General features: G+C 43.2%; 1 protein-coding gene across 1 annotated transcript in view; it reads right to left on the bottom strand.

Moving 5' to 3' along the window:
* The window catches only part of POLR3B (RNA polymerase III subunit B), a 1,940,302-nt gene extending 1,924,306 nt beyond the window's left edge, over positions 1 to 15,996 (bottom strand). Inside the window, exon 1 of the mRNA XM_069628254.1 lies at positions 15,859 to 15,996. Within this exon, the coding sequence (XP_069484355.1) occupies positions 15,859 to 15,930 (72 nt within the window). The 5' untranslated portion in view covers positions 15,931 to 15,996. The remainder of the gene's footprint in view (positions 1 to 15,858) is intronic.
* Between the last annotated feature and the right edge of the window lie 1,062 nt (positions 15,997 to 17,058).

The following is a 17,058-nucleotide window of genomic DNA, read 5'->3' as shown; positions in this document are numbered from 1 at the left end:
CAGAGAAATAAATTCTATTTCAGAGGTTTTTCTCCATGGCTTGCAATTACATCCATGTAGATAAAAATCAAAAGAAGCTTTCTGGTTTCTGTCAAGTAACCAAACCTTTGCATTGCCCTCCGCTCTAAACTTGTGTGTAATTGTATGCAGGAAAATAATAAAGCTGTCATATTTACAAGATTTTGATGCATAAAAAGGCCTGGTAAGACCCTTATCTGGAGGCCTGATTTTAGGTTCTGCATGTTTGGTCTGGACTATGCAATCTGGCAATATTAGGGTTAACCATAATCTTAGATTTTGGTCATTTCATTGAAATAATATGGTGCAGAAACTGAAAAATGTACAACCACTGCAGTCTCACATAACCGAGCACTGCTGCCTTTCACGTGCAATGGGTTACATGTCTTTTCATCTGAAGAGGTTTTATCACATTTTTTTGTGAAAGATGTTTCATCGAATTTCCATACATAAAGTGGAAAGAGTTTAAACACCGAAACCCTTTAATCGAATAGAGTTTTGTTATATAAACACTTTTTATTTTTTTAATGTAAAATCGCTGAAACATGCATAACATTGCAGGGAGCTATACAGTACTGAAGTCGATTGCAAAAAGTAACAATCTAATTCAGCACTGGACAGCTCCCTCTAATTTGTGTAGTGTCAGCAAGTCCACTTGAGACTTTGATTTTATTTTTTAATGGGGGGTGGGGGGGTCCCCTGCCAAAACCCCAATAAAATTAAAGTCTCCAGTTCAGAAATTACTCGCTAATACTACACAAGTCAGAGGGAGCTGTCCAGTGCCGAAATCGATTCCATATAGTTACTATGTATTTCAGCACTTCAGTTTCCTCTAATTTATGTAGTGTTTATGTTTTACTGGGGGGGGGGTCCTCCCAAACCAACGTTTTCAAAATGTAACCCTTTCCACCACCCAATCATGCATACATCTATTTTCGGGAAAAAATGTTCATTGAAAGATTTTTTTTGATAAAAAAATCTTTCAATTAAAACGTTTCGATGAAAAGGCTCTTGATGAAACATCTTTAGATGAAAAGACTGTATACCCGAGCAATGCAGACTTTCAAATGCACATGGACCGCAGCCTAACATGTGCACACCCTGCCTTTCACATGCACCATACATTTTCAAACACAAACTATAGCCTTTCACATGCATGCACACCACAGATTAACATGCACATGATCTGGCTTTCACAGGCATGCATACAAAAGCCTTTTCATCTACATGGGAAAGCCCATCGTATCTAAGAACATTGCAGTCTGAGCGGGATATAGATCCCCATTAAAGGTGGGCAAAAAAGATGTGTGAGAAAGGAATAGATTAAATAAGGGCAACTGAGAAGAGATATGGGAGATGGGCAGGAGAGGAGAACGAGGAATGCAAACAAAAAGTTGAACAGAGGTGGACGAAAAGACAAATAAGAGAGGGGCAAATCCATTTATCATCATCCTGACAACACCCCCTACCAATATGTACAGCCAATAGACCGGCAGCCACTCAACAGGTAGACTCCTATCTCCCGTTTTCATCTTCCACAGTGCTCATTGAAAGTGTGGGCATTGGGGTCAGCTTGCTGCCCGGGTCTACACTTTCCTTTTTCTGTAGGCCCCATGTGCTGTCCTAAATTCATGTCAGAGTCAGTGCAACATGATTTATATAATGAAAAGTAATTTATTTTTTGTATTGTTATATGGTTAAAAACGTTTAACATTTCACAAATTCATAAAACAATTTAAAACACAATTAGATAGCTCAAATTCATTATACTAATAAAAGAAAATCACAAATGAAGAAAATAGGATAAAATCAAAATCACACAGTACACAAACAATCAGAATTACCCGAATAACAACCAATTATGTTGACTTCAGAATATCTTTGAAAAAGTGCATTACTGCCGTCAATCAGTGATTTTGACCATAAGAGTTCATAACTCGTTGCCACACTATTCCAGTTCCTCCAGCAGTACACATTTCCATCAGGTGGTCGAAATAATGGTGGCTCCTGTCATTTAACGCCCTACAGTACAGCAAAAGATGCTGCCATGACTCAACTTGGCCCTGCTCCAAGAAATAACAGCAGATCCTCAAGTCCCTTGGGGGTCTGAGCTTTGGCACCCTCAATTTCATTGGTTGGCAGTAAAGTGTGCCTCAACCTCATAGCCAATCTACGCCATGTCGAGCTGGGTGATTTGCTAAGATAGGTCGGCGACACCCCCAGAGATCTTACATCAATTAGCAAATATGTGACCCTTTTGTATGATCTTACTTTTTCGATTGTATACATCCATTCCCTTTCTTTTAGCTTTCTCCTGGTTTCAAAGGGGGTGGGGGGAAGTTCAAGATCATATCCTTTGAAATGCCACTATCCTCAGGGATTGAATAACATTCCTGCGCCCATTTGTTGAAGCAGGGACAAGTTTTAGAGTCCAAAAGTAGCCCCGCTCAGTGCACCAGATATTTATTAGTAGTGCAAGGTTCTTTGACAGAATATAGAACTTAATGGAAGGCAGGCCCAGTTCATAGCGAATCACCGTCATTGGGACACCATTCGGGAGTAACAGAACTTTTCTAAAAAATAAGCCCTCAATCACTTACCAGTGCGATGGTAGTGGAAGCCCCTGGCTTTCCTCACCATAGATAGACCAAAGAGGGGACTACTTTTAATTTGTAATATTCAAGGACAGGTGTTAATGAAATAAAGCCAAACCTTCTATTAATTGCAGATGCATGTTCCACTTAGAGGACAGGTGGCTCTGTAGTTCGGAGCTGCTCTGCAAATCCTGCAATTTGGCACCCAGGTAAACAAAAGTCTGGACTTTCTAAAGCACCTCTCCATTCAGACACCAGCGGAAAAAGTCTTATATTTTTTATTCATACCTGGACGAAGAATCAAGATCTTCAATTTCTTCAAGTTGATGGTAAGTTTGTGGAGGCTAACATACGCTGCCAGCGCGCCCAGCATAAAACAAAAAAGTCAAGCTTTAGTATGGAAAGGCAAGGAGAGAAGCTATGTATGTTTTCAAAGATTTCGCTGATGTCAGGGGCAAAGAGAGTGAACAAGAGTGAGGCCAAAAGGTACAGCCCGGCTTTAAAGGCATGGTCTAGTAAAACTTTTTATTGTCCCTACGGGTCGGCCATGTTTTTTTAAGCCTAAGTGGCTCGATTTTAGAAAACTTTCCTATGGACCTTACCCGAGTTTTCGTCCATTAAACGCACGCGAAAACAAGCACCAGGGAGCCGCCATTTTCTGATAATCCTATCTTTTCCCAGATCGCCCTGGCTGACCTGCTTTTGCGGCACTAAATCAATTCCCCTGAGCCTGTCATCAGCAGACTCGTACCACCCATTTCCCAACGCCAAAGCACATCTCGTGTCAACATTCGCTGCGCTTCAGCTAATGATGTGTCGCCATGGAAATGGCAGGACGCCTCTTTCCTCAATAAGTATAAACAGACCGTTTCACAACACACAGCAGCAGATTTTCGATTCCATTCCTCTCTCTGTGTTACTTTGAGTATTCTGTGACTCGTTTCAGTGCTCTGGTCAGCTACCTTCACCGCTTGTAGCCCGTGTGAACAGATACCAGTACCACCGCTATAAATTATTTTAGTTTGTTTAACACACAATGGCTACAATAATGCCCTACATGTACGACATGTACGAGCCCGAGTATACCGAGGAGGAACTAATGGAAAGGGAAGCACGCGAAAACGATGGGGATTCGGACGGCAGTTGGCAGGACGAATCAACAGATGAAGAGCCTGGGCCTAGTTGAATGGACGGCGTCTCCACCTGGTGCACATGCAATCGGTGCGAGCTAATGCTAACTGAGGACGAGAACTGCTGCTGCCGAGAAAACTCGGGATGCCTGGCCTACATTTCGGAAGGCGAGCCACGACCGCAATGTATCACCGAGCTGCCAGACTTCAGGGCAGCCTGCCTCACACGGGCCGTGTTGAGAATAATGATGGTGCTTATGCACGAACTTCGCGCAACTGTTCGTCCTCGTAATCCGAGTAACGAGTAAGTATACTCTGCTTGTCATGCCACTCCTATTTCATGTTCTTCTACTATATCCAAATTACATCTACATATCATTGTAACGCATGTAAGTCGTTCAATAGTGTGCATTGTCTAGATAGCATTTGTCCGTGCAGAATGCCATTAGTTACAAGAATGGTCATTGACAACAAACGTTTATTAAACTTATCTTGGTCATTTAAAAACAGTTTGTTCCATTCCTTTTCACAGGTGGTACAGGCTGGTGGCATATCGTTCCTTTACATGGTGGCTCCACGGGAGGCTTGGACACTGCGTTCGAAGAGTGATACCCGCCTGTGCCGTTCGTGCCATTAGAGAAACGTTCCCGAGTGACAGCGGTCAGTACAGGGGATTTTCTCTCGCTGTGCTGCAACCTGACCTGTATAATCTTTAAAGTCTTGTATTTTTGTGTCATGAAATTAAGATACAAAATAAAACACCACATATATTTTAACAACGGTTGTCTCGATTTTTTAAATGAATCAAGTGTGTCTCCATTCAAGGATGGACATCAGACATTTGTGCTCCAAATGGGTGAAGGTCTGGTTGCTGTGAAGCAGGGTGGTCACTATCTATCTAAGCTAACTTAACATATTCTCGATAATGCATGCACTAAAACACACTTGTTCAAAGTCTTTCAGTAGGTTATGTTTCTAAAAAAATCACACATATCTATACTAACATTTACCATTGGATTATACAGTCTTGACCACTATAATACACCGGTTGAAGTGTGGGTCTGTGCTCACAAGAATCTCCGGTATGTGGCATTTGTTATTGATAAGCAACGATATACTATCATTGATATAAAGGCGGTTCGCGCCGTTGGATGCGCGCTGGCATGGGGGGCTGTCAGGGGCGCGAAAGGCCAAGGTGCCAAACTACATGTACACGTCAAAAGGTGTCCCACGCCAAGGGGCCATTGTTCACATGGTCTCCTCAGACCCTGTGTCTCCAGCCAGGCCTCCCCTTGAAGCAGGCCTCCCCCCTGCTATCCACATAAGTGTGTCTCCATTCAGCAGTCTTCCTGTGCCTTATCTGCACGCCCCAGGGCCATCCATCCCACCCCCCTGTATCAAAGGCGGTTCGCGCCGGTGGATGCCCGCTGACATGGGAGGCTGTGACGGGCGCAAACGGCCAAGGTGCCAAACTACATGTACACTTCAAAAGGTGTCCCACGCCAAGGGGCCATTGTTCACATGGTCTCCTCAGACCCCGTGTCTCCAGCCAGGCCTCCCCTTCAAGCAGGCCGCCCCCCTAATACCACGACATACATACGTCATTCATTCACAAACACACCCCAGTTTCTAATACTGTAAAAACCACTCGATATGTCTCATGAGAACATCTTTGTGCTTTGCAAGTCAACTCCTGAATGTGCTACCTGGGAACCACTGAGATCTATGCTAATCTGCTCGTCGTCGTGCTATTCATGAACTTCTGTGACCGCTTCGAGCATACCCATCAGTGCGCTACCTGTGGCCATCCACCTATTCTCCCGCAACATACTGCTCTGCTTGCTGAATCCAACTGTTTGTTGGTCAAGGTAAGGCCATGTATCCTGGTCATATTTTGCAGATTTTTAAATTTCTATCTATTTGCGAGTAGAGTACCCAATAGTGCTATGTTCATTGGTCTCATTGCTATTGACTTGAATTTCCATTGCTATGCTATCAATAGATCTATTTAGTTTCATCTTTGTCTATTGTCATTGAATTGCATCCTTCGGGGGTCCAGTCTATAATGTAAGCATGTTTCTTTCTCGTGCAAGACAGAACATCCAAGGGACGAGTCAAATGTTCAGATTTCAATCACATCAATTATACATTTCTGCAACTTATGCAAATACTAAGCCGCACATAATGAACTGGTATAGTTCCTGCGACCAAAACAAACCTTGCATTGATCATTGTATGATTCATTTACTTTTGTATCAAATCTTTATTCTTGAAGATTGTATAATAATGTCGATATTTACTTTTCAGATTTATCAACAATGCCTGCCTGTTCGATTAGCGGTTGCCCTTCGAAGACCCATGCTAAATCTGAAGGCACTACAATGCATGTATTCCCGAAAACTGTTGATCGAATAAGAGAATGGGTCAGACATTGCGGATATCCACTGGATGAGCTGGAAAGTAGAGTCCAACAAGTCTTACAGGACAAGAGGGGTGATCGATACCGCATCTGCAGCCGGCACTTTTCCTTGGACATGTACACAACTTCTTGGGTAACAAAGAAGAATAATCGGCGAACGACACGGAAATTGCGCAAAAACGCTATTCCCACTCTATTCGTCCACATTCCGCCACCGGTGAGTCAAGTGTCCGGATTTAGCTTTAGGCCTTGCGGTAGTGTGTAGGTAGCCGAATGGATTCATTGATATTGTAGGTGTTCTATCCCTTGTAATAATTTCGATATTGATATGAGTGTATAGTTTTTTTGAATAATGACATTTATCAATATATTCTTTTTCGATTTCACAACCCACAAACGCAATGTATATATATATGGGGACAGGGAACTGTGCTGTATTGAGCATTTTTCAAGTATTCTGTTGGCTTACATGGCTATTTTTAATATTGGCATTTCATTATCAATCATTAATTGACCTTTACAACTTCTTGACTATCCCTTCAATCTGAAGCAAGAACATTCTACATCCTTGACGTGGTCGCACTTATCAACCACTTCTAGCGCGTATCAGGTAATCTTACTAGGCTAATCCGCTGCATACTTGTTTTAAGCATGTCAAGTAATAGTTTTATTCTATCGTGTAATTACTTTACCGAATGTTTGGTTACTGCTTTCCAATTGATATACACCTTAGTTATCGTCCACTGGTGTTTGTTTTCAGTTCTAATTAGTGTTATCCATACTAATGCAAGTACTGTCTTTCAAGGAGATGCTGAAGCGTCTGCCACATCTACAACATTTCTAGATGTTCTTCAACAGCAGGAGGTATGGATACTGACAGCTCCATCGAGCGTCATCATCAGAGCTGGAATTCTTGTCGTTTGATTGTTCTACACAATGTTTCATTCGTGGTTAGCCGTTGATATGTACCTGTGCTGTCGACCCCAGGTGTGTGTTATGTTTTCACTATTGTAATCCTCACTAATGCAAGTACTATGTTTCAGGCAGTTGATGGAACGTCAACCCCTGCACTTGATGCAGAGCCTGACATTTAAGTAATTCCAGGGGAAGTGGAAGCGGGACCATGCGTATACGAATCGGCACAACAGCTTTCGGAAGTGCGCACTACATTTGCAACATCCATAGATATTCTTCAGCAGCACGAGGTATGGATAATGACAGCTCCATCATGCGTGATCATATAAACGTGATTCCATTTGCTACACTTTCTTCCCTATTAACGCAAGTGCTGTGTTTCAGGGAGACGACGAAGCTTCCACTACAATCACAACATCCAATTTAGATGATGCAGATGTAAATAAATCGGAGAAATAAGTCGATGAAATGTGATCATATTTAGATTTTCCTTGATTCTTTTGGACAATGCTTCATTTGCGGTTATCTCTTTATATGTACCTGTGCGTTCGACCCCAAGTGTGTGTTATGTTTCCAATATTGAAAACCATACTAATCCAAGTACTGTGTTTCAGGGAGACGACGGAGCTTCCACCACAATCACAACATCTCATTTAGATGATGCAGATGTAAAGGAATCGTTGAAATAAGTCGATGAAATGTGATCATATTTGGATTTTCCTTGATTCTTTTGGACAATGCGGAAACGAATCGGAGCTACAGCGTGCAGATGTTGAAGGTCGAGTCAAAACAGTTGCAAAGAAAAAAAAACAAAAAAGGTTACAAACAGTTCATAACTTTAAAAAAATGTTTGTGCTGGGGACTATTTTATGTTTTTTTCCAGTCAATTCTACTACACTCCATCTTGTGTTTAAACTGAACATCCCTTTTCCAATCTCTCCTCCAGTTACCCGTGGGTGTCAGAACTATACACACACAGACAGTGAAGCGAATGAGAGATGTGGCTTGCCAGACCGTGTACACTATGGAGGAACTATTAATTGAGGCGAGGCGTGTTCAGGCTCGAGATGCTCATGTCCAATGGCCAGAACATGAATTAACTGTGTTGGAGTCTACAGCAAAGTTGCATTGGACCATAGCTACAGTGCGACCATACCAACCCAAGAAGATGTTATTGAATGTATTGAAGATAGCTCTGAAGTAATTGCAGATCAATTTACACCCGCCAAAAATTTGCCACCAAAAAACCTGTCGACATTGTTGTGTTCTCCCATCAATGTTGAAGTAATAGATGTTGAAATGACAGAGAATGAACCAGCCGCAGCATTCATAGACGCATCAGAACTTGATATCAGCGATATTACTTTCCAATGTGTTGAAATCTCCACAACGTCAAAGGCCGAAACAACGTTGACGCAGGATGACAGTCTAATGAAAGAGAGCAAATACATTGTATTCGACAGTTGTTTGATGGAAAATATAAGTATGCTGAAATGTGTGCGTTCCATTAGAGGGAAAGTATGTGGGAAGCCATCGATTAATGTGACTCGTCAAATAAAAGGCAGTAACGTCAAAATAAATGCCGCCTGTAGATTAAATCATAGGTTCTCATGGTCTGCACAACCGATGCTGGGGAAGCTGCCAGCAGGCAATCTACTGTGTGCAGCTGCATCACTTTTTAGTGGGTCCAGTTTTAGAAAGTTAGTCTTTCTTTCAGTTTGTGGGACTCCATTTCATTTCTAAAGCGCTGTACTACATATACCAACGTGATTATCTGTTTCCGGCCATTAGTGATGCTTGGAAAATTGAACAATTGTCTCTAGCAAGTACATTCGAAGGCAAACGATTCAGGCTAGCCGGCGATGGACAGTGCGACAGCCCACGATTTTCTGCCATGTACTGCACCTACCACTTTCAGGACATGGATAGTAAGAAAATTGTGAGTTCGGTGGTCGTGCAGGTAACACAATGTACATCCTCAATGGCCATGGAGAAACTAGGTTTTATAAAATCAGTGGAATATCTACAATCGATGGGAATGCACATCGACCTCATAGCCACGGATAGACACGTTTCAATTGCCAAGACAATGAGAGAGCAGTTCCCACATATTAAACATCAAATTGACGTATGGCATCTTGCTAAATCAATCAATAAGAAAATCTCGGCTGCAGGGAAAAAAAAAGGTTTTGAAAGTATTTTGCAGTGGTCACATTCTATCACCAACCATCTTTGGCGGAGCTCAAAAACTTGTGAGGGATCAGTGGAAATACTACTTGAAAAATGGCGGTCACTGATGCACCACTGTACCAACGTTCACCGCTGGACAGCAAATGAACATTTCCACCAATGTGAACATGGCCCTTTGTCCCCAGAGGAGACACGGAAGAAGAAGTGGTTGATTCCATCTTCACCGACACACAAAGCCATTGAGAAGATTGTTTTCGACAAAACTCTATCAAGAGATTTGAGAGGACTGACAGAGTTCTGTCACACAGGAGATTTAGAGGTGTTCCACAATATGTGCCTAAAGTACAGGCCAAAGCGCTTGCATTTTAGCTTTCGGGGCATGAAACATCGCACTCTACTAGCGGTCTTGGCCCATAACAGCAATGTCGGACGTGAACAATCTAGGACTAGGGGTAAAGTAAGGATGCCTCGCTACGCTAAGGTGTTTTCAAAACGAAGTAAGCAATGGGTGATCAAACCAGTCTATGATGAAATGCAGTTCGACTTTGTGAAAGGCCTTATTGTTGCTGTGTTAGAGAAGCACAGATATGGAATTTTGGACGTTTCTGTGCAGAGCAGTGATCCATTGCCACCGAACATTGCGACTGTGCCATGCCCACCCGAAGCACAGCTGATTGTGAAGTACAAATCCCGGTTTAAATAATTGCAATACGATTGTCTTTTTGTAAATAAATGTAATTGTACAGTGTACCTGTAAACCTAACCCCTACCTTCACCATCATGGGTGGCGAACAAGCTGGGTGTCATCTTTGAATTCTGTCTATTCACCTCACATATGTGTATGTATATATTTTTCTCATGTCTCATCTCATGTAAATGTAAATGCTGCGCACTGTTAACGGAGGGGAGGCTTGCGTATTGCAAATAATAAAACAAACAAACAATTAATCTCACTTTTAACTCAACTCCTGTGGTACTTTATACTTTCCCTGACCTTCCGCCAAAAATTAAATGTCTCAATTTGGGCTGCAAAGCTCGCAGACAACGGGGACAAAATCGGGGCACTTAGAACACGCCAGCCAAGCGGGCCGTGGCATTTGGGAGAGAAGCCAGTTCGCATTTGCACATTGAGGCGCACTACATAGATGGATTCTAAACTTCAAGTTCTCACAGATGCCTATACGTGATGTTGCAAATAAAGAATGCGAAGGACAGCGCCCAGATGAGGCCCACAAGTCGCACTGGAAGTATAGGGGTCTATTGTTTTTTGACCTTGAGACAGGGACCATGCCGAAAGAACTACATTTGAAGGGAGTGCGCAATAACGTAAGAGACGATAAGGCAGAAAATTCAGAAACTAGACCGAGTTTCAGTTTTAGGTCAGTATACGAAAAATCATTGTCAAGAGCACGGTCCGTTTTACAGACTGCATTACGAAGAGACACAATGGAAATTTCAAATATAATGTAAGTAAATCTTTACACGCTTTTATACCGGAATGAAGATTTAATGAATGGATGCATGAATAAATGAATGAAGAGCTAGGAAAAGCAAGTAAAACTGTTCGTAGTGGGCACATGGGCATGCAGGTCCACTGGTCTCACCGATCTCGGTCCTTGGCCCAGCCACTTTTCCCTGCACTATGGGACTGTCTCTGTATCCTTCAGCCCCTTCTCCCGGCATTTACCTTGCACTTGCCACCAGCTGGCCCTATTATTTAATTTGTATTCAACTAACCATGTACAGCCCTTCCCCATGCGCGATCAGAAAGACACCTGGCCTAGTAGGATCGTTGTCTGTCTGCCCTTGTTCCCCACCTGCCTCGTCACGCCTAGAAACACTTGAGCATAGGCGCGTTACAAATGCCATATCATATATCATATCATTCCTCACGCGTGTAGACTGACGTTTATCATTGTGTGTTGGCCTCGATTTATCTCGTTACTTTTCGCATTGATTTTAGAGACGAACATACTCCATTGAACTATCCTTGCAAGCAAATAGTTTCTGATCGGCCGTAATAAATAAAATGAGTAATATTAATCAAGTGCGGCTAGCGAGACGAATTATCATTTTTTTGTTTTCATAACAGGTATTTGATCCCTTTCTGCCACTGCCATCTGTTTGAGACACCGGCGGATGGATTCTTCAGCAGACACCTGCAGCTTCGTGTCAACAACTGGAGCAAGATCACCATATTATGGGACAATCGCCAAGGGCCCACATGCCCTTACGCTGTACTAGTGGCTAGAAGCAACATATCAACCTTTAGGCTGGACTAGTGCCTAGTTGATGGAACAGCCTTGCGGTTCACCGTGCTTCCAAAGTGATTCTTTTTACGAAAATGAACACCCTGTGTACCATAAAGGAACAGCACGTGACTCAAGATGAAACGGAACAGTTATTGCGGATACAGATAAAAGAAAATAAATGGCTTCCGGAGTTCATATGGAAATTGCTGAATATTCTCTAAACATTTAATGTCAAATAAATGTACTTTACCAAATGTACCGTGTTCCTGTTTCATTTTAAAGTACAGTTTCATATTCCGAATTGTGGCGCGCTGTGTTGTGAGTTGATCTGTGTTGGTTTCCGGGTTCTGTGTGGAGTCGCGCAGAAGACGACTGGGCGCGTTTGCCTACGCAGCACAGTAACGTCACGGGGAGAGGCGGGGAATATGAATGTTTTGATAATGTCAGGCTCAGGGGCGGGGGAATTGATTTAGTGCCGCAAAAGCAGGTCAGCCAGGGCGATCGGGGAAAAGATAGGATTATCAGAAAATGGCGGCTCCCTGGTGCTTGTTTTCGCGTGCGTTTAATGGACGAAAACTCGGGTAAGGTCCATAGGAAAGTTTTCTAAAATCGAGCCACTTAGGCTTAAAAAAACATGGCCGGCCAGTAGGGACAATAAAAAATTTTACTAGACCATGCCTTTAAGCCTCTGGTAGTCTCAAAAGGCAGCTAACCATTTGCCCCGGGCGTTCAACCGGATCCTAATGGACGTGTCTGACTGAAGGCCCACAATCATATTCAAAGGTATGTCCGGGCAGCCCCATGCCCACAATTTAGACCATAGCCGGTACCTGTCAACACTATCGAAGGCCATGGAGATGTCAATAAAAGCTGCATATACCGGTTTAGATCTCTCCATGGCCTCCCTGTTTAACAGACACAGCAGAAAGATGTTAGCATATGTCCTCACCCCCTGGCGGAAGCCAGTCTGCAGAGGATCTAGTCTGCACAAACCCTTGGCCCAGCCAGATGAGTCCCTCAACAGCAAAGATGGAAAAATCTTTGAGGGAATATCAAGCAGCGGAGTTGGCCTATAGTTATTAGGGATTGCTCTGGGGCCCTTTTTTATGGACTGGTACAATGATTGACTCTTTCCAGCTCTCCAGAATCGATGCTCTTGCCAGAATAGGCAAAGAGGGATGTACAACAAAGCTAACTAACAAGAACTCTAGGATAACATACAAAATGCTTTAGTTGAATGAAGAGAATTCAATAGAATGTTATAGTTGAATGCAGCAAATCCAACACAACCTGTAACAATCCAGAATGTAAACAATAAAATGTGCTGAGGAGTAAAAGCAAACAAGAGTCAAACTATTTCTTATGTGCGTGCGCAAGATAAGCTGAATCTACTCAAATACGCTCTTGCCAGAATACCCTCGAAGCTCGTGCCAGAATACCCTCGAAGCGAATGCTCAATAAACAAGCCCATAATTCAGGATGGAGTTTGAGGACCAGTAATTAATCATTATTACATCATGAATTGCGATGCAATACAGCTTATTTTATGCCTTGTATCCAATGGCCGAATGGGGCGGTAGCGGTGCGCCTCTACTTTTTGTTATTACGTTTTACTGTTCATATACTTTTGATTTTTAAAAAGAAACGGTTCCTGAATGGTTTCGTTTTTAAAATAAAAGTGTAGGAAGCAGTTGAAACTTGCACTTCTGTTCACTGCACTGAGCGTTCCCTTAAACAGCAGTTGCAATTCTTTGGGGCTTTGTATTCTGGGAGGGGGCGTGACGATTGGGTTTGTGGGGAGTGGGGCAGGCTAGCAGGGAACATAGTTCCCTTACTTCTTTTCATGCACTTCGACCACTGCTTGCATTTATAATTTGATGTCCTATATGGCTCCTCTGCAGCCATTTTCCAACCCCTGCGTTGGACCAATAGCATACTGATGGTATGAGGGGCTAAATTAAAGTTATAAAATACAAGCATTGGCAATGCCAACAGTTTGGGCTTTTGTGTAGGCATGTGAAAAGCACTTCCCATGCACTGCCCAAGTGATATTAACTGGCCATTGATGGTAGCAGGTGCAAAATGGTGCGGGTAACTGGGAACCTAATAGCAGTGCCTGGCAAATGCCTAATACTTATACACAAGCCAAAATTGTTGGCTTTGTCAATGCTTGCTTTTAACAGGACTTCAGTAAAGGGCATGCATAGTTTTTATAAATGAAGTGGCTGAAGACATTTGTATACCAGTAGCAGGTTTACAGCTCCAATTAAGTCTAGTGAAGCAAGAGCGTTCAATAAACTGCAAAATTATGTGGTCTTATTCCCAGACAACAGGAGGAGAGCCACATACATGAGATTCCGCCTAAACCTGATTAGAACTAAAGATCGAACAAAGAACTGGGCTGGAAAGGATAAGTCTAACATCGTATGTAGGTTTTGTAAAGCCTGCGACGAAACGCTTAAACACCTGGTCTTATTCTGCCCCTTCTTTAGATCTCTAAGAACTAAACATCTTGGCCAAATGTTAAATGAATATCCACTGAGGAACGCCGAAGAATGGTGGCAGCAGATGTTCATGGGTTCAAACACAAAACTGACAAGGGTATTAACCCTGTTTTTGCATGAGATTGAAAGGAGCCTTGAGATATCTGAATCCGAAGCACAAGGACATTAGGGTAGTGTCTAACATGGCTTAGTGATCACACAAAGCAATTTAATCACTCCCTGACAAGGCTCCTTTGGCACTAAAGACACAAACCTTGACAAAAGGACGGAACTTTATCTCATGCACATGTTTTGTCTTGTTTTGTCTTGTATTGGGACTGGACTAACTCGAAATGTTTTAAAGGTTTGTATAAACCAATAAAATAAAAAATTTTAAAAAAAATAAAGTCATTAACTCTCCGAAGACTGCTTTGGAAAAACATTGGCAGGCATTTTGAGTGCAAAGTTTGATGGTAAGGCTTATTTGAAGCAAGCTCAAAAGTTTCCACGAGGAGGTGTTTTGGGTGAGGAGGAGCAGGAACTGGGTGGGAATGGCCATAGGGATTAGCATTGTCATGGGCAGTCAAACGGCCTGCAAATAACCAAACAACACCAACAACCTTTGTGCCATCCCCATATGCCATTTCTCCCCATCTTTAGTCTGATGAAATCGTTTTGGCTTATAGGTGGCGCTCTAGCGCCATCTAATGGCCCAAACAAAAAAAGGACCTTAAAAAGAGTTTGGCTTTCCTAGACAAAACAGGGGTCAGATCACAGTTATTCAATTACTGCTACCTTACTGCCAATTTCACGCACTGCATAAACTGCAATTTGGTGGTAAATTGGATCAAATACCTCCCGGTTTATGGGGAACACTGTCATCCTGCCACTCAACATTTTATTAAACAAATTCTCATAATTATGAGAGGCGGAAACAGTAAAATAGCTTGGCCATAATTCCAAAAGAAACACTACCAAATTTATGAGGCCTCAAGTTCCGTCTCACGTCATGCCACAGCACCCAAAAAAAGAACAAAAATACCTGGCAGAGAAAATGATGTACCCCATCCACTGTAGTTGATTAAGAGCATAATCCTCTCCCATCATGTTACAGCAGGACAACGCGGCATTTGAGAAATGGAGATACACAACAATAATAACAGTGGTCATAATTATATTGCATACCACAAAGTTTGACTCTTGGCTCAGGCCTGGCAACGTCTTCTAATATAGCTTCCCATGATCACCTCGACTTTCATCAAAGACTCAAGGGACTCACTGTGATGCCAACTTCGTTGATGTCAAAACATAGGCATATTAGGGGTCGCTCACATGTCCTCCTCCAAAGCATCGCAAATGGTAGGGCTGCCCTGCTGCTTATTGTAAATAACAGTACCCTCAACACATGCAAAAGAATCGCTACTTCTAAAGACCACGCATATTCTTAAATTCACTGAGCTGCAAGGCATATAAGCAGAGGTTAACTTATGTAGCAGCGAAGGAGGTTTCCTTGCGCACCTTAAAATAACTGGCATTCCCTGGGTACTGGATAATGATACAGGCGGGGGTTCTAAAGGTCCAACCATGTCAGGCGTCAATAGCTGGACAAACTCCTTTTTTATATATATATTGCATTCTAGTATTTCCAAGATGCATGGAGGATTACGAGTCCCACAATGCAAAGCAAGAGCTGCAGCGAACAATCTACTCACAGCGGACACGAGGCAACGTAAAAGTTCTTCAAGAATAGCACTGTGTTGTGACACGTGGGATGTATCCAGACATCAACAGCTGGGGTAACTTTACCCTGGCGCAGGTATTGCGACAGAAGCACCACGTAGAGATATTGACTCTCACCTGTACTGTGTCTATAGGGGCTGCAATCTGCTCTGAAGTCAGATTCCCGAACTCAGCTGATAAAGCGTCCATCCTAAAACGGAATCACCTAACCACTGTAGCAACTGGTTTCTACTAGAGAAAATGACCCAACAACGAGTCCCAATCACGTGACATACACTCTGCGTTCCATGCGGCGTGCGTCTTGCACCAGTTCTGATGTAACATCTACGCATAGAGTTAATGTAATGAGCATCTGCAGCCCGAACGCTGCGGTTTACTAGGGTAAATTACTTTAGGGGTTCTCTTTGGGTAAGCTGCCAGAGGACGAAGCTGTTATGGAAGAAGAATGAGTAGGAAGGATTAGTGGCAAGTGAAGATTGTGACGGGGAGGTATTAGGCTAAGGGGAGGTGGATGGATGGCCAAGTGGGCAAAAGCAGAGCTCTTCATTTTCCCATGAGCCTGAGGCCAGCCAGTCCTGTTCCCCCCACTTTGGATTCTGGGGCTTATTTTTTGACGTTTAGGAAAAACAGCAAGTCCCAGAATTCGTAGCAAAAACAGGACTAGATGTTCCATACATGCCAACATTCTGTGGCCAAAAATCTGTAGGAATCTTAAAGTTTCAAAATATTGAAGAAATCGGTATTTGTTGCCACTAAATCAGTAGGCGGTAGGACTGCTTAAAAAGCGGTATCCTACCGCCTAAATCGGTAGGGTTGGCAAGTATGTAGCAGGTGCCTGAGAGAGGGGCGCTGCGTTGTGCAGCTTTGCTGAAGAAATAGCATATTGCACTTGCAGGCGGGTGGAAGCGGCGAGACTCGTGCAGGGCTAGTCTGAAACGTGCTGTCCCCCCGCCCCCCGGATCCTGACGCAAGCTCACACCTGCCAGAACTCATTAGGATGAGAGGCTCGCCATTTCTTCAGCGGCTCGGCCCAGTATGTAGATGACTGGCACCGGGGAGGTGAGGTAAGGTGAACAATGTGGCTGTTGATATCCAGAAGCGCTGGAGCGGATCTCACAGGCGCCTCTGACAGTCTGGGGTGGTTGCACTGGCTCACTGGTCTGCTAACTGCTGCGAGTAAGAACACACCATTATAAAAGCAGCAGCTTGGACACATCCCCACTGAAGAACGTTCCTCGGATTCTGTGTACTTGCGCACCCTGCAACTGTGGCTGAACGGGCTGCTAAATCCAGGGCAAAACCCGCTTTTTTTAATTT

Source organism: Ambystoma mexicanum, chromosome 12, assembly GCF_040938575.1.
Source record: "Ambystoma mexicanum isolate Mex_15411 chromosome 12, UKY_AmexF1_1, whole genome shotgun sequence".
NCBI classification, from domain to species: Eukaryota; Metazoa; Chordata; class Amphibia; order Caudata; family Ambystomatidae; genus Ambystoma; species Ambystoma mexicanum.
The sequence above is the reverse complement of the archived record's forward strand: the minus strand, read 5'-3'. Positions and strand labels throughout refer to the sequence as shown.